The sequence below is a fragment of the Mustela nigripes genome, chromosome 7 (genome assembly GCF_022355385.1).
Source record: "Mustela nigripes isolate SB6536 chromosome 7, MUSNIG.SB6536, whole genome shotgun sequence".
NCBI classification, from domain to species: Eukaryota; Metazoa; Chordata; class Mammalia; order Carnivora; family Mustelidae; genus Mustela; species Mustela nigripes.
In genome coordinates this window covers 106,537,313-106,560,575 of record NC_081563.1, presented here as the reverse complement: position 1 = coordinate 106,560,575, position 23,263 = coordinate 106,537,313, and the positions used below count along the sequence as shown (strand labels likewise).

Genomic DNA, 23,263 nt, shown 5'->3' with positions numbered 1-23,263 from the left:
TATTTTTCTGATTTCAGTGTTTATCCACTAGATAGCTCCTTTCTATTCAGGTCTGTCGATGTTCATGGCATATATTATTTCTGAATCTCATGACAGTTCTAAATATTTATGATAACCGTATTTTTGTTCCCAGAAGCAGAAAGTTCAAATGACAGGATGGAAACAAGGGAACTGTGTACTTAATTTAGGTCCAAACAAATGACAATTCATTGAAGTTAAGACATCATCAATTTGAAGGCAACCCACTCTTCATGGATTGCTGAGAAAGAAAAGCACCAACAAGTTGTGATTGTACAAAGTATCTGAATTTTAGAAATGTTCACGTACTTTAAAATACATATTCTAGAATTGATGACATTTGTCAGTAAAATACAGAATGATTTAAGGTCGAGCTCTGTCACATTACATGATTTCACAGCACTGGTTAAAATACCATGTAGGAATAAGGTATGCTACCACGAACCCTGATGGTTCCTTTGGGCAAATACCATCAAGGGACCCTCCCTCGCTTCGGGTCTTTATCCTGGAACAGTGTTGTGATAAATCCAGACTTAGAGGGTCTGGGCTGTGAAGAGTGCCCCTTGGAGACGGTGCTGTTCCGTGTGATTTGTTAAGCCTCGACAAGCACGTTGCCAGAAACTGTGTCCAATACTTCGCATGATTCTTTCATTTCATCATCACAAAGCCCTAACAGGTAGTGGGATTATTGAGGTCCTTAAAGTGGATCCTGTTGGTGCCCATCCCTTTCCCATGCTCCAGCTGTGGTGCTGCTAACAGCTCACAGCTTCCCCTTCTCTTGGCAATTGCCCTCAGCCCAAAAGAAGATTCCTCACCAGGAGGTTATACCTTCCCTCCCTGATTTTCTCAATTTGCAAAAGGCTGGCCTTCTTACCTCAAGGTGAGACCCAGGCAGAAGCCAGGCTCCTGCTGAGACCACACCATTGCTCGCCTCCTTCCCCTTCCCCCCCATCTGCTGCGCTCCCCTCTTCCCTCTGAGCCTCTCTCAACTAAATCACATGCACCGGAATCCCCCCCCTCGGGCTTTGTTTCTGGGGAAGCCAAACTTCTCCCAAAATTTATGAGTGAAGAAATTAGGTCTTTGAGAACTTCAGTGATGGAATCTCAGAAGTTAGCAAGTTCCAGAGCCAGACTGGAACCCAGATGCATTTGACATCCAAGCGCTGCTTGGAAGCTCCAGTTGGCTGGGATCAAACCAGCATTGCCTGGGAAGCAGGTTGTGACTCCTCCTGACATCTGTGTTTGCTGTCCATCCACGTCTGTTAGCTTTTATACTCATTTGTTGCAGAAGTGGAAGCCCAGACCATCGAAGAGCTAAAGCAGCAGAAATCCTTTGTGAAACTTCAAAAGAAGCACTACAAAGAAATGAAAGACCTGGTTAAAAGACACCACAAGAAAACCACTGACCTTATCAAAGAACACACTACAAAATATAATGAGATTCAGAATGACTACTTGAGAAGGAGGGCAGCTTTGGAAAAGACAGCCAAAAAGGATAGTAAGAAAAAGTAAGTTGAGTGAGTATTTCTGATTTGTTTCATAGTATGAAGGAAAAGAGCCCTTCACATGGATTTTCAATATTTTTATACCATATTTTGGATATGGGGCAAGAAGGAAGGCCACCCCAGCTCGGTTTTGCTTGTGGACTAAATTTCTTCATTTGCCCACCTCCTAAGAACAGATATGCAGGAAGTTCTATCCTTGGGTTCAGGCCTGTGGGCCCAATACCAGTGGGCTGACTTCCCATGTTACAGCTGCCAACCTAGCAGGTATGCAATTTTGCCATGTTCTAGAACCTAGTTGAAGAGGTGACTTGCTGTAGAAAAGAGAAGTCTCAACTACCCTTTGCTGCCTTTGCTGAAACCCACAAAGCCTTGTACAAGTAGCCCTTGTTTGGGTCTAGGGACCCCCATAGCCCCATGTACCCAGACCTTGACAGGGAGAAGCATCCCTCATATATTCATTCAACCCACGTTCATTGCATGCCTACTGTGTGCCCTGGGGACACAGCAGTGACCATGACTGATGCAGTTATCACCCATGCTAGCTAGCATGGCAAAGCGGGGAACTACGTGATCATGCAAGCCACCTGCCATTGAGCTGAGTCAAATAGGCTCTACGCCATCCTTTCTTTCACTTCCTTAAGGAATAATCTTATCTAGATGCCAGGTTAGAGACAGATGCAAGAGGCAGTTTCAGATCCATACATGTGATGTATGATTGAATATGCGCTTAACTTAAAGACACAATCAAAGCCCAATACTTGGATTTTAAAAAGTAACAACATCCCTATTTCTTAGAACTGGAATAGTCTTAGAAGCCATCAAGGTGAACTGCTCCTACTTCTTCAAGGAGAAAGCCAAAAGCCCAAGACATTTACACATTACACAATTACAGTTACACAAGTGGTTCCAGCAAAATTGGCCTAAAACTTCTCCTAAATTTCTGTTGTAGGGATGTATATATGGGGTCCTTTGTTTATTCGCACATTTGTTTACTTGGAGGTCATATCCTGAAAACTTCTAATAGAGTATGGAAGTAACTCATCATAGAAGACAGATGTAAAAATCCTATGAAGACAGAAAAAGAGAAGCGACACACATACACGCAGTCTGAGTGGCTACCAATTATTCAGACCCACTGTCCAGTATGGCAGTCACTAGCCGCTTGTGGCTTTAGAGCCCTTGAGAAGTGGCTCATGGAAATGGAAATGTGCTGTTTAAGTCTAAAATACATACCGAATTTCAAAGACTCCATTTAAAATATATATAGAGAGAGCTCATTTTTATATTGACTTATATTGATTTTATTTTAATCACATTTTGAGATGATAGTATTTTAGGTGTACTAGGCTGTACAACATGTGTTATTAAAATTAATTTCACTCATTTCTTTTTACTTTTCAAGTGAGCCACTAGAAATTCTAAATCAGGTATGTGGAGAAAATCAAATACGTGGCCCATGCTGTATTTCGACTTGACAGTATCAACCATTTAATGTCATTTCTGTCCTTGAAATGCTGAATTTTAGCTCTTAGCCTCTGAGAAAAGGGAGTAGGGGTTAGACAATTCTCCTTATCTGATTAAAGCAAAGTTGCTTGTTTTTCCAAGAGAGACAAACATTTTCCTGGTATTAAATTACAGAAGAATTCATCTCATGGATCTTATACGGGCAATAGTAGGCAACGGAGGATAATGTCTGCAACACTGTTTTTACAGAAGATGCAGAAACACTGTTCCCTTGGTTATTTTTTATACTTTTCTTTAAAAAATAAACAAAAATCCCTAAGATACATCAAAAGAAACTTCTCTTTAAGAGTCAAAGCACTGAGGTCTGATCATGTCTGTCTCTCTCCCATCACCTTTGATACACATTAAAATCCTGAAAATACCTCAGAGTAATATCATCCATTTCCGTGTGTCCTACAAAAAATAAGACCATAAATTTTAAGGGATCACACCCTATGTTTTAGCACAATAAGTTAGTGAGAATTGCTATGATTTATTTCCACATGACTCCTAATCTTCTCAATATCTGTGTAATTCTCTGGCTATGAACAACTCAAAGAAAGTCACCGTGCACAACGTAAGCACACAAGAAATATTTTTCAATGAACTCATGCATCCTCCTTTCTCTTGTAACCTAAGCATTTGGAGGAAAGCGCCATTTTGGGTACAGCTATCCATGAAGTTGGTATATCCCCCCCAAAGAAACTTACTTGATAATGTATCTTTTCTTTAAAAGATATCAAGTAACAGAATGTCAGCTGGGGGGAGGGTTTGCCAGCAGGCAGGGTCTGCACATGCTCTCTGTTTTCAATCTATAGCACCCAGATGCAAAATTCAGCCACTCTTCAACTCCCCTGACAGACTCCAATCGATGTTGAGTATGGTGAAGTCCTTACGGGACATAAGTAGCTGAGAATCACATTACACATGTCTTGTTAAAAAAAAAATAAAAGATAAAAGCCTTAAAAGATCCTTATTAGGGATTGTTTTTCCCAAGGTAGGGCGGATTAGCATTCTCTCTACCACTACCACAGGGTCCCCAGCCTCCTGGTTTTCCTTCTCAACTCCAACATGAAATCTCCCAGTGTCATCCACTCTCTGTGTGTGGAGACCCTCCACTGGTAAGCTTGTCCTTGGGGTGTCAACCTCTATCTCAAGTGATTTATTAAAACATTTATTTCCCAACACATCCTCTGTCTAGGAGGAACTGTGATGCACAACCTTCCCCTCACCTTGTTATGCCCTGCATGATTTGTGACTCAAGATCTGTGTCTCTTGCAGATCAGACCCCAGCAGTCCTGACCATGGTTCATCAACGATTGAACAAGATCTTGCTGCCCTAGATGCTGAAATGACCCAAAAGTTAATAGACTTGAAAGACAAACAACAGCAGCAGCTGCTTAATCTTCGACAAGAGCAGTATTATAGTGAAAAATATCAGAAGCGAGAACATATTAAACTGGTAAGCCCAAGAAACGCATTTGTGTTTGTATAGCTGGGGACCCTCTTTTCTACAGAAAGCTCTTGATATTTTTGGATAACTTTAAAGAGAGACAGTGGGGGCTCCTGGGTGGTTCAGTTAGTGGGGCGGCTGCCTTCAGCTCAGGTCATGATCCAGGAGACCCAAGATCGAGCCCTGTGTCGAGCTCCCTGCTCAGGAGGGAGTCTGCTTGTTCCTGTCCCTCTACACCTCCTCCCCCAACTTCTCGTGTTCTTTCTCTCCCTCACTCACTCTCTCTCAAATAAATAACTAAAATCTTTAAAAAATAAATAAATAAAGAGAGACAGTGGCAGTTCTGGCTGGCACCTTCCTTTGGCTTCCTTAGCCAATAATCTTATCTTGATGTTATAGAGCGAGGTAAGATGCATTTCTCAGATCTGTAGTGTGACATGATTTAATGCGTGCTTCACCTGAAAGCACAATCAAAACCCAGTCCTTGGGCTTTATAAAACAATGAAATAATTTCTTACAATTTAAAACTGCATAAGGGTACCTCATGTCCCCCACACTAATATTTTACAAGCTCCACTGCCCCAGCATCTTCACCAAGCTCCCCTCTGATCCCAATGATGCTATTTTACTGTTTTTATTTTTCACTAACTTATTTTGGGGTTATAGTCTTGAGGAGGGAGAATCTTTGAATTCCCACAAGGAATTTTAAAAAAACGTGCTTATTTTGGTTCAAGAAAATTAAGAACATCCTACTTATAAATGTTCACTATTTTTGGCGTCAGCAGGCCTAGCAGGCATTAAACAATACAGCCCAGTCTCCTACATTGAGGAGACTACACCCACCCCTCCCCCCACCCCCCCACCCTCCATGGAAGAAAATGTCATAGTCCCTCTTAGTGGTCAGTTTTGTCCTCCAGAATGTTTTCTCAAAGGTTGTGACATTCTCTCCACTGTTGTTGATGCCTTGACACATAGTATGGTTGTGATAAATATTTGGTGACAGATTAAATGAATCAAATGATCAAGTAGTCTTAAAAACAAGCTTGTGCCCCGAATAACACCAATGAATAAGTTAATAGAAATGAAAAGCATGTAGCCAGAGTTTGTATGAGTTTGTATGGTTCTGCTTTGGAGTTAGGTGGATGGAGTTAGGTGATTCAGTATCCTGCTGTTGACCTAGTCTGGTTGTCCAGTGATAATATGCAAACGAGCAGGTCAAAGTCAGGTGAGGAGCGTATCAAATATCGGATTCCACTTGGCCGGTTAGTCTCAACTTCGCATGCATCAGAATCACTTGGAAGGCTTGTTAAAACACAGATTGTTGGTCCTTGCCCCAAATTTCTAGCTCATCAGGCCTCTTGAAGAGCTGGTGATAGATGTTTTGGGTTCCTGGACCACACTTTGAGGACCGCTGCCTGATTCCTAGGTGTATGGCTTGAGGATTTATTTTTAACAAGCTCCGCCTGATTTGGGGTGGGGGTGGGGGGGTGCGCTGCCTTATCTGTGAACCTCTGAAATAAGCTCTGAGCCATGAAGGAATGGTAGGTCAGGGATCAGGTTCAGTGTAAGGAAGGGATTGCCTGACAGACCAGAGAAAGTCAAAGTAAATCTTAATGAGAAATAATGGCTTTGAGACCTTGCTACAACCCCAGCCACCTGATTTTCTCCAGTACCTCATCCCTAGTACTCCAGAAAGTAACAACAATAATAAAAATTAAAATAATAACCGTGTATTGTGCATTCACCATAGGGGCCCTACCTGTGTTAACCATTTACAGAAATTGTCCAATTTAATCCTGACAACCACCACCCCTGGAGTTTAGTATTACTGTCAGCATCTTTTGCAATTAAAAACAAAGCAAAACAAAACAAAACAAAAACAAAAACAGAGCAATTCACAACTAGAAAAGGATGAAGTTGGGATTTGAACCTTGGTCCCCTGACTCTAGAGGCCCTGCTTTCTAACCATTGTGCAGATACCTCTGGTAATTCAGATCTCAAGCCAAGCTTATCATAAGGACCTCATATCGACTCATACAGGACGTGCACAGCCAACGCCTTCATTGCAATGCCTAGGATACTGCTCTTTCTCCCTCTTTCTCTTCAACAACCTTATTATCCATGCCACGATCAGCACAGTTTTAGAACATTTTATCACATCAAAAAGAAATCCTCGTTCATTCATTCATTAAGCAAATACGTATTAGATACCTACTCAGTAAATACTTTCAAATAGAAGAGGATAAAAGTGACAATCCCAGCCTTTATGGAGACTACATTCTAGATGAAGGGTCAGACCATGAACAAAATAATTTCATAAGGGACACCTGGGTGGCTCAGTCAGTTAAACGTCTGCCTTTGGCTCAGGTCGTGGTCTTGGGGTCCTGGGGTCCGACCCTGAATCAGGCTCCGTGCTCAGCAGAGTGTCTGCTTCTACCTCTCTCTCTTCCCCCTCCTCCCATGGCTCGTTTTCTCTCTCTCTCTCTAACAAATCTTTTTTAAAAGTTAGTAAAATATATAGTATGTCAGGTGGTCCTGTTAGGAGAAAAATCAATGAGAAATGGGGATATAGGGAGGGAGGTTGGAGGGGAGGTTGAGGAGCATGCTTTGAAATTTCAAATTGAGTAAACAGGGAAGGGCTCACAAAGAGGCAGCAGCTGACCTGCAGTGAAGGACTGACTTCTACAAACATGGGGCAGGATTTTATTCAGCAAAAGGATTAGCAAATGCAAAGACTCTGGGTGAGGGTTGGAGCTGTGTGCTGGGGGACCCACAGTCTGGCTCTGTCTGAGACTGTCAGAGATGGGACTTCTGGGGCTGGGGACAGTTCTCATAGAGTTGTAGACCTCTTGTGTTTCAACTTTCATGTGACGTTGATGCCACTGGAGGGTTTTGCATGAAGGAGCCACATGACCTGAAGTAAGCTTTCCGAGGATCATTCTCCTAGGGCCTGGTGAAGAGTAGAGCTTCAGGAAAGGGCCGTCCCAGAGGAGAGTTCAGATGAATGGTGACCCAAAGGTTTAGAAGCCCTGGGGTTCTCTGGCAAGTGACTGCGGTTGACAAACACGGTTGTTATGCTTGAGTTTTCGCGTCCAAGAGACCACCAAGGAGCCACGCACCAATGCAATCACACGAGGGTTTATTTGACAAGCTTAAGCTTGGGCCCAAGTATACCCGACACAGCGGAGTAGGTACTTGAACCCCGAACCAGATTACAGTCAGAGTTTTTAAAGGCAGAGTAGAGATGGACTCCAAGGTGGGTGAGGACAAAGGGGATTAGGGATGGTGTAAGTCTCTAAGGAATTTTGCAAGCAAGGTCTCCAGGACCTTGAGGTGCTAGCTATTGTTGGGAGAAAGGTTATGTATTACCAGTAATAAAAATCTTCTCGTGAGACGCTTTAGATGTGTATCATATGCTTCCGAATGATTGCTGACACTATCTTGGAGGTTTAGAGATAACGTTTCCTAAAGTAGACTTACAGGATCCTGGTCGGACCTGTCGGGGTAGGGGGTCAGTCAGGCTAGGATTGTCCTTAGCAAAACCTCAAGGTGAGGGAGTTGAGTCCCCAGGGGTGAGCCACTCTGTCTGTTTCAAGGGCTTGTCAGTAGGTAAGGAATTTTAATGATTTTCTTCTGCCTCTGTGTCCCACATCATTCCTCCCTGAACAATTTTGACTCTTAAATCTTTAATGTTGTTGAGGGTAGAAGGTCTCATCTTCTGTAACTTCTTCCTGCTGAATAGGGGCATAGAGTTGTCCCTACCTACTCAGGTCAACATTGATCAGTTGGGGAATGTGTAGGGAGTTAGGAAAGACAGAGGCAGCGGAGTCCAGGGGTTTAAATCAATCATTAAAGGAGAGAAGGACCGTTTAAAGTGCTAACCTGAGTAGGTCAGAACCCAAGGAATATTTTATGATAATCTGGAACATCAGGATGGCTGTATTTATGTCAGGGCTAGACTCGAGGTGGGTATAGCCTTTTTTTCCTGGCCTCCACAACTGTGACTATTACTCGGAGGACTAGGCAATTCAGCCATAATCATCTGGGGTTGCCCCAGAGTTCCAGCCCCTGGCCAGATTCCCTTCCCTAAGGAGAAAGAAGAGGTAATTCAGAATAAGAGGAAAACTCAATCGCCATGGGAGATTCCCAAACCAAGAATTCAGAGTGTGGATGAAAACAGAAGCCCAGACGTGCCAGAAGGGTCTTTCAGGGAGCAGGGAGGTGATACAAATGGGCGCAGCCATCACAGGGAAGAGCTGCACCCAGTCACTGTCACTGGAGGAACGCCTCAGCATGAGGCCCCACATCGGACCCCGGCGGAGGAGGTCACAGAGAGTGGCCCAGCAGGTTTTCTCCTGGAGGGGAAGGTGGACTGGGAATGAAGGAAGACCAAGCTGAGCTTCGAAGTAGAAAATCACGCCCCTACAGAGACACTGGGGCAGGAGAAGTCGTGAAACTCCTCCTGGTGGGGAAGAGGGTGGCAGTCCCACCACAGATGTTTCTACTCACTTCTCTCTAGGAAGGAATGAGTGTGTCCATAAGCTTTGGGGGGCCTGGGTGGCTCCATCCGTTGAGCATCTGCCTTTAATTCAGGTCATGATCCCAGGATCCCAAGATCGAATCCCACACTGGGCTCCTTGCTCAGTGGGGAGTCTGCTTCCTCTCCCTCTGCCTTCCACTCCACCTGCCCCTGTTCTCACTCACTTGCTCTCTCAAACGAATAAATAAAATCTTTAAAAAAAAATTTTTTTTTTTTTTTTAAGAATTCTTTAGAAAAGCATACATACATGTCCAAGCTGGTCTGGCCCTTTCAGGCCGAATATACTCAAAATACTCACACCGTCACCTTAGTGATTATGGATTTGGGTTTCAGATAAAGTCCTGATGCCTTTGAACACACTTGCATTCTTTTGTTAAGAAGGCTGAAACACCTAAGATTTAGAACCACACAAAGTTTGTTTTATGGCTGTGTAGAGGCATCTACAATTTCTACCACGTGCCCTTAGCTGGTACATATCAGAACTTTCTATCACTCCATTTGCAACAGCCAGAAATTGTTCTGCCAGGAAATCTTTTGACCGAGAGCACCCAGAAGTGTTAGTTCTATCTTTGGTTGTGGATCCGAGTTGAGAACAGGCCTCTCAGGCTAAATTAAACAAATGAAAGTGTAATTAAAAAGCAAGTAAGCCCCAGGTAAAAAGGGGAATTTGGGTGATGAGGGAAATTAAACAAGATATTTCATCTCCCAAAATTGGTTTGGGAATTAAATACAGATGTGTTTAGAATAAGGTGTATACATTTCTAATGCTGGCCCCCACAATTCAAGGATCAAGAAGGAAGGTATTACATCAATCAACTCCCTGCCAGACATTCACTGAAAACTCAGTATTTGTGGGGCGCCCAGCTAGTTCAGTTGGTAGAACATGTGACTCTTGATCTTTGGGTTGTAAGTTCGAGCCCCACGTGGATGTAGAGATTGAGTAAAAATAAAATTGTTTTAAAAAGCTGATATTTGGAGATGAAGATGAAGGAGAATGTGGTTACCGCACACTCCGGGAGCATCTATCACAAAGTTATGATAGCATATGATAAGAGAAATAAGAAAGGTATCAGCAAATTGATATGAAAACTTGGAGGTGGGAGTCATTTTTGTAACTCTATAAATGGATAAATACCAACAGAATATTTTTTAGGTTATCATTCATAGGAGGTGTAAAGTGCACGCCCAGCTTCACAGATGCTATAGCTTCAAAGAGATTTTTATACCTGTCTAAGAACAATCTTTATCATTGCAACTCAGTATCCAAATAGCTCCGCTCTGGTTACTCAAGTGTGGGTCCCAAATCACCTGGGAGCCTGTTAGACATGCAGTCTCCTGCCTCACCCCAGACCTGCCACATCACAATTTGCATTTTAATAGGAGTCCCAGGTGACTTGTTACACATTCAAGTTAAAGGAGCATGGTTTGAGAGCCATCGATCCTTATCTTTGTTCGAAATGCCTTTTGGAATAAGGCTAAAGTTCCTTTTACTTGAAATGAGAAATTCAGCCTGTGCTCCATTATTCACAGCTTGATAATCAAGCTCGAGGGGTACCGATTGGTGGTGCCCAAGGCATGGGGTCTATGGAAATCCCTCCTTTTATTTCCTGCCTGGACTGGCCTCAGAAAAAAACAATTACTTTCAGTTAGAGGGGAGTGAAAATAAAAACGTAAATTCCCCAATCCCCTTCAAGTTCTTGCACTCCCTGAGCTCTCTCCACAGATATTTTGAAAATCTATGAACCCCAGTTGGGGACCTCATTCCAAGGATAGGTTTGGGGAATTTGCCCTAACTTGATCTGTTTTTCATTAGCAGCCATAGGGTGACCCCAACTTTTGGTCTTACCATTAGCGTTAGGTGTTCATTTTAAAAGTGATTTTGTTATGGGGCACCTGTGTGGCTCAGTTGGTTGAGCGTCTGACTCTTGGTTTCAACGCAGGTCATGATGTCGGGCTCTGCACTCAGCGGGGAGTTTGCTCAAGATTCTCTCCCCTTCCCGCTCTGCTCCTCCCCACCCTCACTCCCTCTCTCCCTAAAATAAATAAATAAATCTTTAAAAAAAATAATAAAATGAAAGTGACTTTGGTAAGTGAGAGAGAATCTTAGGGGGTCCCTCTGGGGGGTTCTTGATGGCTGTCAATAATGAGCCCCTGTATCACATTCAAGCTTAAGAACCCACAGCCTAGTGGGGGGGGGGCTCACTAGGTGATGCGCTGGGGTCACTTCTCAACTGCAGTGGTGCCTCGCACGCCATTTTGTTTTCTCTCTTTTTCAAGGCTTCAAGAAAAGATTTCCTCTTTTTTTCTCATGGTCATCACACTAGTCATCCTATGCAGAGGATTGTTTGGTTGTGCTTAGCTCCCTGCGTTTTCTCCTCCTTCTCATATTTAAAGTCTCCCACTTATTCCAGCCCCATCCATTTCTCCCTTCCTTCCCATCAACTTTAATGGCTGCTATGGTTCTTCTACATCTTCCCACTTATCTCACCAGCAATCACTTCTGGGTCTTAAACCAACTTTAGTATACACCCACCTGAGTTCCCCAAGTCCCTGCCAATCCTGGGGACTGAAAGATGTACTTCACAGTGAAAGCTCTGGGTGAATGCCGACCAGCTGCTAATGGATGGCCCATCAGGATGTGAGTAAGGATGAGTGAAGGTCGAGCGTCAAATGTTATTTCAGGCCACTGCTCTCCCACTGAGTAGCTGTGTGACCCCTCTGAACTTTCATTTTCTCATCTGTCCAATGGATGTAAGAATAATCCTCATTTCATAGACACATAAGAAGGAATAATGAGATAATGTTCACCAGTCATTGTTGTCAGTGAAGCCTTTTTTTTTTTTTTTAAGGCATGAATTAACTAGGAAATCTTGACTTCAAATATAAATGTGTATTGCAGTTTTTGACATCCTGCTGCAGCCGGATGGAGCTCATTGCCTTCCTTTGGATGATTTCTATGAGCACCATTTGCTGTCGTAGCCTGTAAAGAAGCCAACCTTGAATTTTCTCCCTTCTATGGTCAGCCAGTTCAAGTGTATAGACCAGGAATAATTGCAGTGTCAAGAAGTGACTCTACTGAGTTGTGGTGGCGTTCGCTGTCTTCCTCCAGTATTCTGACTTTAACATGGGATTATTTTTCTTAATAAATAAATGACTTAACTTTCCTAAAAACTTCACATTCTCCACCAGATAAGAAATGACAAATAAATAAAAAACTTTAGTAGTGAAATAAAGAATGAAAGAATTGTCAAAATGTGTTCTCATTTTCAATTTTTCTGGTCCCCATTGGGTAACCCTAATAGAATGGATGCTCTTCTTTTCATATATATTTCATATATATATATATATATACATATATATGTATATGTATATATATACACACACATATGTGAGATCTATGTATAGCATATATATATATGAATAGAAATTATCTTAAAATTCTATTGCTTTAATTATGAGCAGAAATTAATATATTTCCATGTGTGTATTGGCCATTTGTATTCCTTTTTTGGGGGGACAGGAAATAGGATTTATTGGTGGGCATGAATAAGAAGAGGGCAGCACCAAGGCTCTTATGAGTGCAGGGCCCACCATTTGTTCAGGGGGCCATGATTAGGGATGTATTTCACCCCACAGCCATCTGGACTGAGCTTCTTTTCGGCTACCATGTCCTCAGTTCATTTGTATTAAACTTAGTAAAGTCCCACTTCTTGGAAATGTGGTTCTCCTGGTGGTCAGGGAACTTGAACTTGGCCTTAATTGCATTCTCCTTGTTTTGCACGTTGGTACTGATGGATATGGTGACTTGGCCAATGTGGACCCTGGTCACTGTGCTCTGGGGCTTTCCAAAAGCACTCTGAATACCTGTCTGGAGCTTAGATTGAGGATAGCACCAGCAGAAACCCATGTACATTGGAAAGGGCTGTCTCCAAAGTCCTTTAGGGCAACCAATACAAACAACAGGCTGCATACACTACTGTTTGCAACCACTGCACACCAGGCCCCCAGTGGGGAGAGCAAAGTCATCTTAATTGGTGGCAGATTATAGTCTTTTTTCTGGCATACTGCCCATTCTTTACATACTGCCCATTCACATCCATCACATACTTTTCTGCTGGATTGTCTCCTGTCTTTTTGACCCACAGAGTTCATATGGTTTCTTTTCATTTATTATTTTGGGAGGTGGGGAAGTTAGAGTGTGAAATACACTTACATAACCATTCATGCATTGAAAGTCATCGAAGGCTTCCTGTGGTCCTCATATTCATGGGGAAATTTGTGTGGACCAAGCCTAAATAAAGTCCTTGCCCCGCCTTTTTTTTTTTAATGTGAATTTATCTGTTTATTTACAGCTTTTGATGTTTAAAATTTCAAATAAAATGATCTGTCCAATTGCTATACTTTTAAAAAAATAAATCATTTTTCCATTCTCTTCTAGAAAAAGCTGCAGTGCAACTTAACAAAGACTAGTGAAAATATAATTACATTTAAAACATAACTTAGGAAATATTATGCAGCTCTTTTATTTTATTTATTTATTTTATAGACTTTATTTATTTATTTGACAGAGAGATCACAAGTAGGTAGAGAGGCAGGCAGAGAAAGAGGGGGAGAAGGCTCCCCACTGAGCAGAGAGCCCGATGTGGGGCTCAATCCCAGGACCCTAAATCATGACCCGAGCCAAAGGCAGAGGTTTAACTACTAAGCCACCAGGTGCCCCACCTCTTTTAGATTAGAAAGCATAAACATGTAATTGTCGGTAACAAAAGTCAACCGGAATGAAATACAGACATTTATATCTTATGTTTGCATGCATCTTATAAAGATAACAAAAAATAGTAAGTTTAAAATTTTTACCAGAATGAGTATAAACATATAAATAGGCAAACCCTCCCTTTATTTTTAGTTCATTTTTTTCTCCTATATTCAGTAAAAATACTTTTACTTTTCAAAAGTATATGACAGGTCTCAGGACAAATCTCTCACTTCTTTAGCATGTACTTTTCCATCCTATGATATGCACAGTTTAGATATTATGATGCATTTTTAAATGGAACAATTGAACGCCAAACCCAAGTTGCTTCAATGTAACTAGAGAAGATTTAAAGCTAGCACTGTATCATCGTGAATTGCAGCATATGTACTGTATTGCCACATGCTAGTCTGGTACGTGCTAGTTGGTACTGCCATGGTAGTGATGTTAGGTGGCACTGCTTCTTTCTCCAGTTTTTATTCTTCAGTCTTGGGAACACCAAGCACATCAGTGGTTGAAAGTAAAGGTTGTGAAGTCAGACAGATCTACTAAGAGTATGCCCATCTTTATCGGGTAACTTTGTTGCATAACAAAGACCTCAAAACTTACTGCCTTAAGATGACAATTTGTTTAGCTCTTGATTCTGTGGCTAGCCATTTGAGCTTCACTCAACTAGATGGTTCCTCTAGTCTTGGCTGGGCTCATTCAATGTCTTGGCTGGAGTTCATTCATGTGTCTCTGGTTTAGCCATCCATGGCCATCCATCTGCTAGGGGCTCTGCTTTTGGAGATTGGCTGACTGTCGACCAGGTCAAGACAGGTGACTGATCCACATGTCTTATCCAGCGGGCTGCTCTGGGCTTGTTCATGTGGAAACTGAAAAGGATGCCACCTATGAGCAAGAGGAATGGACAAGGTGTTTTGAGAGGTCTTAGAAACTTCTTCCTTCTTCTTTGGTCAAAGCAAGTCGTAAGATTTGCCCAGATTTAAGGGACAAGGAAATAGATTCTATCTTTTGTTTGTGGGACCTACAAGTCACATTATAAAAAGTGTGAATACAGGAAGTGGTGGAGAATTAGGGCAATAATTTATACACAGCCCTCATAATTTGGATGTGGGATGCAATAAAATAATCCAGGGAAATTTAACACAGTGCCTAGAAGACAGTCATCATTCTTTACCAAAAGACTATTTGCACAGGATCTAAATTGAGAAAACATTACATCCATTTTTAGTTGCATAACTTTTGCTAAATCATTTCACTTCTTTGAGTGCCTGTACCCTCATTTTTAAAACAAAAAGTTTGTACAAGGATGCTTGTAAAATCTCCCTCTGACAGTAATGCCAGTTTCCCTTAATTATAGAATCAAAGATGATCCTCCTCTTGAGCCTATTAAAATAATAATGAGGGATTTCAGTTGACAGCCATAAGCTTTGGTTTTTCTTTTGTGTGTATACACAATATAGCTTACTGTACTTTTATGTGTTAATTGGTAACTATTTGGGGAACATTAAGGAAAACAATCAGGAAATAGAACCATCCCCAAAGGTAAAGAAAATAATAGTTTTGACTTGTGTCAACTTAAAAAAGCTTAGGGAACAGAAGGGACTCTGCTGGAAGGACAATTCCAAAATAGAACCCACAAGTCTGATCATTTCATTTGTGCCCTCTGGAATTGTGGGACTCGTTGCATTCCACTGGACAAGTCAGGGATGTTGAAATGATACATTTTGTATTAAGAAAACAAGTAGCTGACATGCTGTGGTATGTATCTTCACAGGCAGTCCTTCTAAGTTTGGATTCCAAAGGGACTGTTGAAATATTAAGTCCATGATTTATTGCCCTATTTTAGTAAAAAACCACAGGACAATTCACATATCTTTTAATCAGATCTCCTTTGCTAATTATTTGAAAACCTCCAGTTTGAACATTATTGCTACTTTCCCACATCTGAGTGGTGACCGATATTTATTTATTTATTCTGAATTAAATGGTCTTGACATCTTTTAAAATTACAAAGCCTTACCCTAAAATTGTAGTGGTTTGGTGGTGTTTTTTTTTTTTTTAGTTGATTTAATCAGATATGATAATCTCAATTAAGTTGATGAAATGCAAACATTTTCTCATTGGTAAAACCCAGACATCATTAGCATGCCCTAAGTAGACCTCCCTTTATCAAATTTCTTGATTTTTTAAAAGTTTGAAGGTATTTCCAGTTGATAGCCTCATAAAAGAATACCAGAAATATCATTCAAGGGAGTATGCTACATTGATCTATTTATATTTCCCAGAAAGCTCAAAAGCTGGCATTTACCTCAGCATAACTTAAAGGTGAAAAATAATTTTAAATGTTACAGCTTTAATGGGTTATCTTACTGACACTGACCAGGAATCTTGGTCAGATTTTCATTTTTATTTATTTTTTTGCCCAGCAAGGAAAAAAATTCCAAGGATCCTTTAACATTGGGACTCCAATAAGCTGCTATAAATTCTACATAGCTATGCAAATTTAAAAAATAATAATTTCATAGGTATGAAAGGATATCTCAGACAATGATGGTTGCCCTTGGAATCCAAGATGGTGTCCTCCTTAAAAGAAAAGAGAGCTAGTGGAGGCTATCAGCTCCATGTGGACTGAGTCTGTCTGTCGGCTCACGGTTGGACCATCATCAGCCCAGTACCCAGCACGTCACAGGTGCTCAGTTAATATTGGTTGACTTGACTCAATGAATATTTCTCAATTCGAATGGCCAGGATACACCCCAGTGTGAATGTCCTCCTTGCATTGAAATTCTCAGTAATGTGTTTAGTCCGTAGATCATTACTTAGTTTAGAAGCTTTATAAATTAATTCTTTGTAAAAGGAAAAAAAAAAGACAGTGAAAATTCAGAGTGGATGCTTTAATGAGGAGAAAAGAAGGTGGGTAGCTTCTCTAGATATTACTGGAAGGGGGAGAAGGAAGGTCGGTTGTGTCTGAAGTGTGAACGCTCTATAGTGGACTTTTGCTCATGTTCCAAAATTGTCCTTCTTAAGAGGAGACTGAACAGGCCAACTTCTCTCCACATGTTTTTTTGTTTTGTTTTTTGTTTTTTTAATCCCTTTTGAATTAGAGTCAAGGAATTATTCTCTTCCATGGAAACCGTTCGCTCACCCTCAAAGGAGGGACCCAAGTCAATTTCAGCATGGAGTTGAAAAAAAGCATGAAATTGTATTCCCTCGGGGCTTTTCTTTTTCACTCCTTAAAAGGTTTGGAACATTTAACTAGGAAAGTTGTCAAGAGTGGTAAACAAAAAAGCCCAATAATTGAAATGTGTCTAATCCTTTGGGCCAGAGAAAAGAATCATACTAAAAGTTAAAATTAAATGTTGTTTACCGCATTTCCATTTAACCATGTACTCTCTTGGTTTTTTGTTTGTTTGTTTGTTTGTTTGTTTGCTTGTTTGTTTTCTTTTGTTTTGGTTTATTGCCCTGGGAATTCTAAATTAATCTTTTCTTCCTTCCTGTCTTCAGTGAGTTTTGTGACTAATGCATAATTGAATAGTTCTTTGAGTAGAACCTGTCTGCCAGTAAATACACCCCAAGTGAGTGTATCCTTACGGTAGTTCAAAAGCACTCCAGTTATTGTGTGAAAAATCCCGCTTATGGGTGCCATTTTCACATCTCATGCAATAGAAATCCTGGACCCGATACTCAGAGAAGTTCCTTTTTCTTATTTGGGGTTTTCTATTTCTACTTTTTGTCAGGATTCTCTTGGTTGCAAGTGACAGAAATCCATGTTAAACTTATTTATATACTAGAGAAATGCTCAGGGTAGGTCACATGAGGAAAGACTGACCATCCACACCAGGGAAGTGAAGGGATGGAGAAATGGATGCCAGAAGTCACTGGCAGCCCTTTCTATGTCTGTCTGTGTATCTGTTTTCCTGTATCTCTCCCTTTTTCTCTCTTTTCCTGTCCTTCTCCCTTCCTCCTTCCTTTCTTCTTTCTCTCTCTCTACTACTTTTCAATGTGTATTACCACTATTCTTTTCCAACAGCATGCAGGCTTCCCCCTGTCTGAAAACATAGGCATCAGCCCATCTAGGTTGTATTTCTTTCTCCAGTAGCAGGTTGGAAACATCTGGAGGAAAGCCTTATGAGGGTCATGTGATTGTCTAAACTTGCAACCTTAGAGCAATCACCTGTGGCTAAGGTCAGGTTATGACTTGTCCGACTTGGATCAGTCCCTCCCCTGGGACCAGTTACCTTGGGCAAGGGATGGGAATAAAGAATACAGTAGCTCCCATGAGAACCACATTGGGCACAGAGCCAGTTCTCAGAAAACAGAAGTTCTTCTTAGAGAAGTAGTGTTGGGTAGAGAAAACCAGAAGTAAGCCCCAACTCTCTTTTTAGCGTAGGAAAGGGATAACTTACTGATGTATATATAATCCCATTGCCAGTTTTATGGGAGTCTGACAATAATGCAATATTATTAACAAAGACACAATATTAATCATTTTACTTCCTGGACCTTAAGTAGTAGAAGGAGGAGAAAACAGTAAATATCGAAAGGGCAGAATTACAGTAAGAGTGCTGAGTTTTTTGGAAATAGCTGGAAAGGGTGGAATGCTACAGGGAGGGGTTTGTAGTATAGAAGAGTGGGGGAAACCAAGATTAACTGAGCACAGGATGGAAAGACATTCACATATCTGCCATATTAAACTCAGAGATGTTGTCCTTTTTAAAACACATATTCTTTGTGATTCTACAGAAACAGTTTTCATCAGTTGTATGCAAATCCATGTTTTTAAAAACATACCTGGATTTCATAATAAGGCATTTGTTTCTAAAGAAATAAAACTTAGCTTGTTAAGTGTAAACTTTTGCAGCCGAAGTAGGAACAAGGCAAGATTCATTAAAGGCACTCTGGCGAAGTTTCAGGGCTCAGGAGAAGGAGAACCAGGAAAGTCACGGCAGGAGAAGGTCCACACTCTTGGGCGAGGTTCCAGGACTCCAGAGAGGGGAGTCGGAGAAGTCGCGCTGGGAGGGAGTTGGCGGAGGTCTTTTATTGGACCAAGGCAGCTTGGGCTCATATCCATATAGAGTAAGGTATTTGGTGATAGGAGGGTATGGGGTGGGGGCTCCTGATGCTCCTGTTTCCTGCATAGGTATTGGGTTACCTATGGACACGTGACCTAGGCATACATCCTTTTGGCAGGAGAGTCAAGGGTTAAGGAAGGGGTGGGGGAAGGGGCTGGAAGATGGCAGTCCTGGCAGTCATTTCTGTTATTCCTCCTGCATTCCCAAAGCCCCCGACCCAACATTAAGTACCCAAACTATATAGTCATTAAGTACCCAAACTATATAGTTTTGAAAGTATTTTTAGTAAGACAACCCATGGCTTGGACATGCTGCTTCTTTATTGTCACCAAGGTCAAGATCACTGTGGTTTTAAAACGTAAAGGATTTCATTCACAATCTTTTTCTGAGCACCTATTTTGTGTAGAGTCTGGGGTTCCAAAAAAAAGTCATTAGGAAAAATGATTGCAGTGTGCTGGCATTCCTTTAGGGAGCAATAAGAAAGCATGTGCATACAAAGGGCAGTTCTATAATTGGTATCTTTTACAAAAGCCAGGTAAGGGGCCAAGCCTAGAGTCATCTGGGTGGTCAAATGGGAGTTATCACCAAAGGCTGGCTTAGAAAGGAAAGGGGCATGGACACATAGAGACCTTCACTACTACCCACTCTTCTTAGTCAGAGAAGCCCAGCATAATGGAACTTTTTACAAATCTTGGGAATGTCCTATGTTGTACTGTCTCCCACTCAAATGGAAATATCATCAACATAGAGAAATAACAAGAGACAAAGTATAGAAGCAGGTGTGTGCCTGAACAGTTCAGAGAGCAAAATGCTGACTAGGTTATTGGATTTGATGAGTATTAGCCCAGACAGGAAATTTGGAGTTGGAGCATAACATATTTGAGAATAGAGGGCCAGTTAAGGCTTTGGTAGATATAAGAAGGAAAAATATTTGGAATGGAGTGGAAGGACTAAGGAGAGACCGAGGGCAGGAAAGGAATTCTTAGAATCCAGACCAGAGTTTGCAAAAATCTGCATCAGAATGCTGTTAACCCAAAGCCTTGAAATATAGGTAACCAGAGCAGTTCACACATCTCTGTGACTCCCTAGATGTGGAAAGTACCCAAGAAGAAACTCACTTTTGAACTATATGATGATAATCAGTGGGATAATACAATGACTTGTCTTCTTTGCAAGACAGATCCTAAACTTGCTTGTGGAAATGGTGAGACCTTGGTGAGCCTTCCTCCCGTGGAGTTGGTCAAAGGCAGTAGATGAGGCTGAAATTAATTGAAGCCCCTAAAAGACTTGAGGTAACTGTAGTAAATTACCATAAATTAAAGAAAGAGATCTTTGTGTGAGAGTGGTTGGCAAAAAAGGATAGGATAAAGTCATGATCCCCAGCGGTGCATAAAGTGACCCTGATGTGCCATGTTGAACTCACAGGGGCATGATGGGATATTTTACATTTTTTTAAGGAAACAGTAACATCTGTTGGACACTATGCAAAGTACTACTATTAAGTTTGGATCTAATTGTTTCATGAATAAATAGAGCTCCCCTTTTATTTCTTTTAGCCTAAGGTACGGTGAAAAAATTATTGAGATCTCAAGGACACTGTGAAGTAAGAAAAATTGTGAATCTCTGGAATAATGAAAGTTAAATCCTGAGAAATGACCCATAAGTCCAATAACAAAACAATTTTTGTAACTTTAAAGCAAAATCAGGTGATTCCAGTGGTTCAAGTGTAAGTGTCATGGAGAAGCTGAAGCATAGGCAGCTCGGGCATCAAAACTTCAGCAGGAGCCACTGGTCTTTGACTGTAGGGATAGAAATGAAAGGAAGGTCCAACATGGAAGAAAAGTTGAGGGTTCTAGGAGGGTAGGGGAAACAGAAATGGGTTTTCATGCAAAGGGAATGCGTGCAGGGCAGAAGAAAGCTTAAGAGGTGAAAATGAAATGGTAGGATCAGGTCCTGCCACAGGTTGGAGAAGACAGGATGGAAAACAAGGGCAAGAACCTTCCTCTTGGAAGGAAGGGTAAGGAAACCAAGTTAGGGACCTACAAAGTGGTGTAGTAGGATTTGCATGTGTGTTCTTCCTTTTAACTTTCACAACTACCTCAGGAAGGAAGTGTTAGCCTCATGTCAGACTGGAGGGAGCTGAGTTTGGGGTAATAAAGAGAATGTAGATAAAGGGCCAAAGATTTTTTGAGACAGAAAAGAGGGAATTTGAGGGAATGTCTTAGTCTCTTACCATAGATTAAGTGGCAGAAACAATAAACACTATTTCTCACAGTTCTGAAGGCTGAATTCCAAGATTAAAGGTAGTTACAGATCCAATGTCTGGTGAAAGCCCACTTCTTGGTTCCTAGATGACCATCTTCTCATTGTGTCCTCACCTGGCTGAGGTGGCAATAGAGCTCTGCAGGATCTCTTTTATAAGGGCACTAATCCTGTCACAAGAGTTCAAACTTCCTGACCTAATCTCCGGCCAAAGCCCCACCACTGAATATCGTTACATAGGGGTCAGGATTTCAATAGATGAATTCTGGCAGGGGACAACACAAACATTCAGTCCGGAACAGAAGGTGTCTTCTAAATTGTCTCCATCTTTCTCAATAGTCTAGACAGTGCCTCTCAAACTGCAACATGAACACAAATCTCCTGAGAATCTTATTTAAAACGCATATTTGGATTTAACTGGTCTGGGGTAGAGCCTGAGAATTTGCATTTCGGTTGTGTTCCCCGGCAATGCCAGTGCTGCTGGTCTGACATGGTTGTACTGCACTTTAAGTAACAAGATCTAGAAAGCCACCTCATTAGCTAGGAGTCTGTAGAATAGTGCCAGGTGTTTAGGGTACTTGATAAATATTTGTTGGATGTGGCTAAATTGAACAGTTTAAATAAAGGTGTATGTTCCAGGAGCAAAGTGGGTAGGAACTCTTCCAGAGAAAAGTAAAGACCAAGGACAGATGTTCTGAGGGAAAGACAATGAGGAAGGCCAGGGGGTGCAGCAGTCAGGGAAATTCTGTGGGACTCTGAGGGAGTGTAGTGCTGCCAGTGGTCTAGGGGGTGACACCAAATCAAAATAAAAGTCAGATTTGGGTAGGGATGAGGGCCGGAGGTAGAAAGAAAGCAAGACATTTGAGCAGGTAGGGGCATAATCAATTAGAGAATATTCTGGATCAGGTGAAGGATGCAGACGACAAAGTGGAAACAGAAGTATGAAGGCCGTTGAAATCAAAAGTGCTGTTGGGAGATCTAACAGTGGTCTGTAGAATGAAGACAGGCCCTCAGAGACCCCCCAGATCAGGCAAAGTATCTAAATCACCAGAGATTTTTAAAAATACTGACTTCCAGTCCCTTCCCCGAGACATTTGGAGTCCATAGACCTAGGTACAAGCCCCGGAATATGCATTTTTAGGAAGCTGCCCAGCAGTGGTTCTGATATTGCAGTCAAGGTTGGGGAGAACCCTTTTTTTTTTTTTTTTTAATTATTTCTTTTCAGCATAACAGTATTCATTGTTTTTGCACCACACCCAGTGCTCCATGCAATCCATGCCTTCTCTAATACCCACCACCTGTTTCCCCCAACCTCCCACCCCCGCCCCTTCAAAACCCTCAGATTGTTTTTCAGAGTCCATAGTCTCTCATGGTTCACCAGGGAGAACCCTCTTAACTCCTTAGAGTGAATGAGAGAGAAGAAAGATCTTGTGGGGAAGGAAAGGGGCCGAGTGCACACCCTCAGCTAGAATAGAGATTGCAGGACTCTTCAAGGAAATTTCCAGAGTCTTTGCACACCGACATTTTACATCTAGACAGCTTGATAAATGGCACTACAAAGCCATAATATTTCATGATTTCTTTAATTGTGATGGTCATGATCAGGCAATCTCTTTTAAAAGATCAAATAGATTTTCTGTTGGCCCGAGTCCCAGTTCATATTTGTCCGATTTAATCCACTTCACAGACGAATGCATCAAATTTCACGTTAATGTTAAGTCAATGTGCCTACTTTGTTGTAGTTCTCTAAAAGAATCTCTCCCTTAAGTTTTTATCCTCTTACATAAGAAGGTTTGTTTTTTGTTTTTTTAAAATAATAATTTCTAAAATCATAATGAAAAGAGCATGGGGTAGTGGTGAAAGCTACCAGCCACGGAGCCTGGTTTCTTGGGTTTGCACCTAGCTCTGCCACTTAACCCCCTCGGAGGCTGGGGGCCCAGGACCTGAGCCACGCGTGTCAGTGACTTCCTATGTAAAACGAAGCTAGAAGCACAACCTCACAGGGCTTAAAACTCCTAAGACAGTGCTGGCCCTACCTAAATCAGTGATGGAAGTTTGCTGGGAGCATTTAGGCCATTCCTGTTGAGAGTTACTACTGAAAGATATATATTTATGTCATCCCATTGTCTGAACCGTCCCTGTTTCTGTGGA

General features: G+C 41.6%; 1 protein-coding gene and 1 pseudogene across 3 annotated transcripts in view; one reads left to right on the top strand and one right to left on the bottom strand.

Annotated features, from left to right (window-relative positions):
• PLCB1 (phospholipase C beta 1) overlaps positions 1–23,263 on the top strand; it is a 679,879-nt gene that overhangs the window by 567,269 nt on the left and 89,347 nt on the right. For all 3 annotated transcript variants that reach the window (XM_059406554.1, XM_059406556.1, XM_059406555.1), the window contains exons 26-27: positions 1,307–1,526; positions 4,308–4,488. In XM_059406554.1, coding sequence (XP_059262537.1) covers positions 1,307–1,526; positions 4,308–4,488 — 401 coding nt within the window. The remainder of the gene's footprint in view (positions 1–1,306; positions 1,527–4,307; positions 4,489–23,263) is intronic.
• LOC132022920 (small nucleolar RNA SNORA70) lies at positions 12,940–13,060 on the bottom strand (annotated as a pseudogene).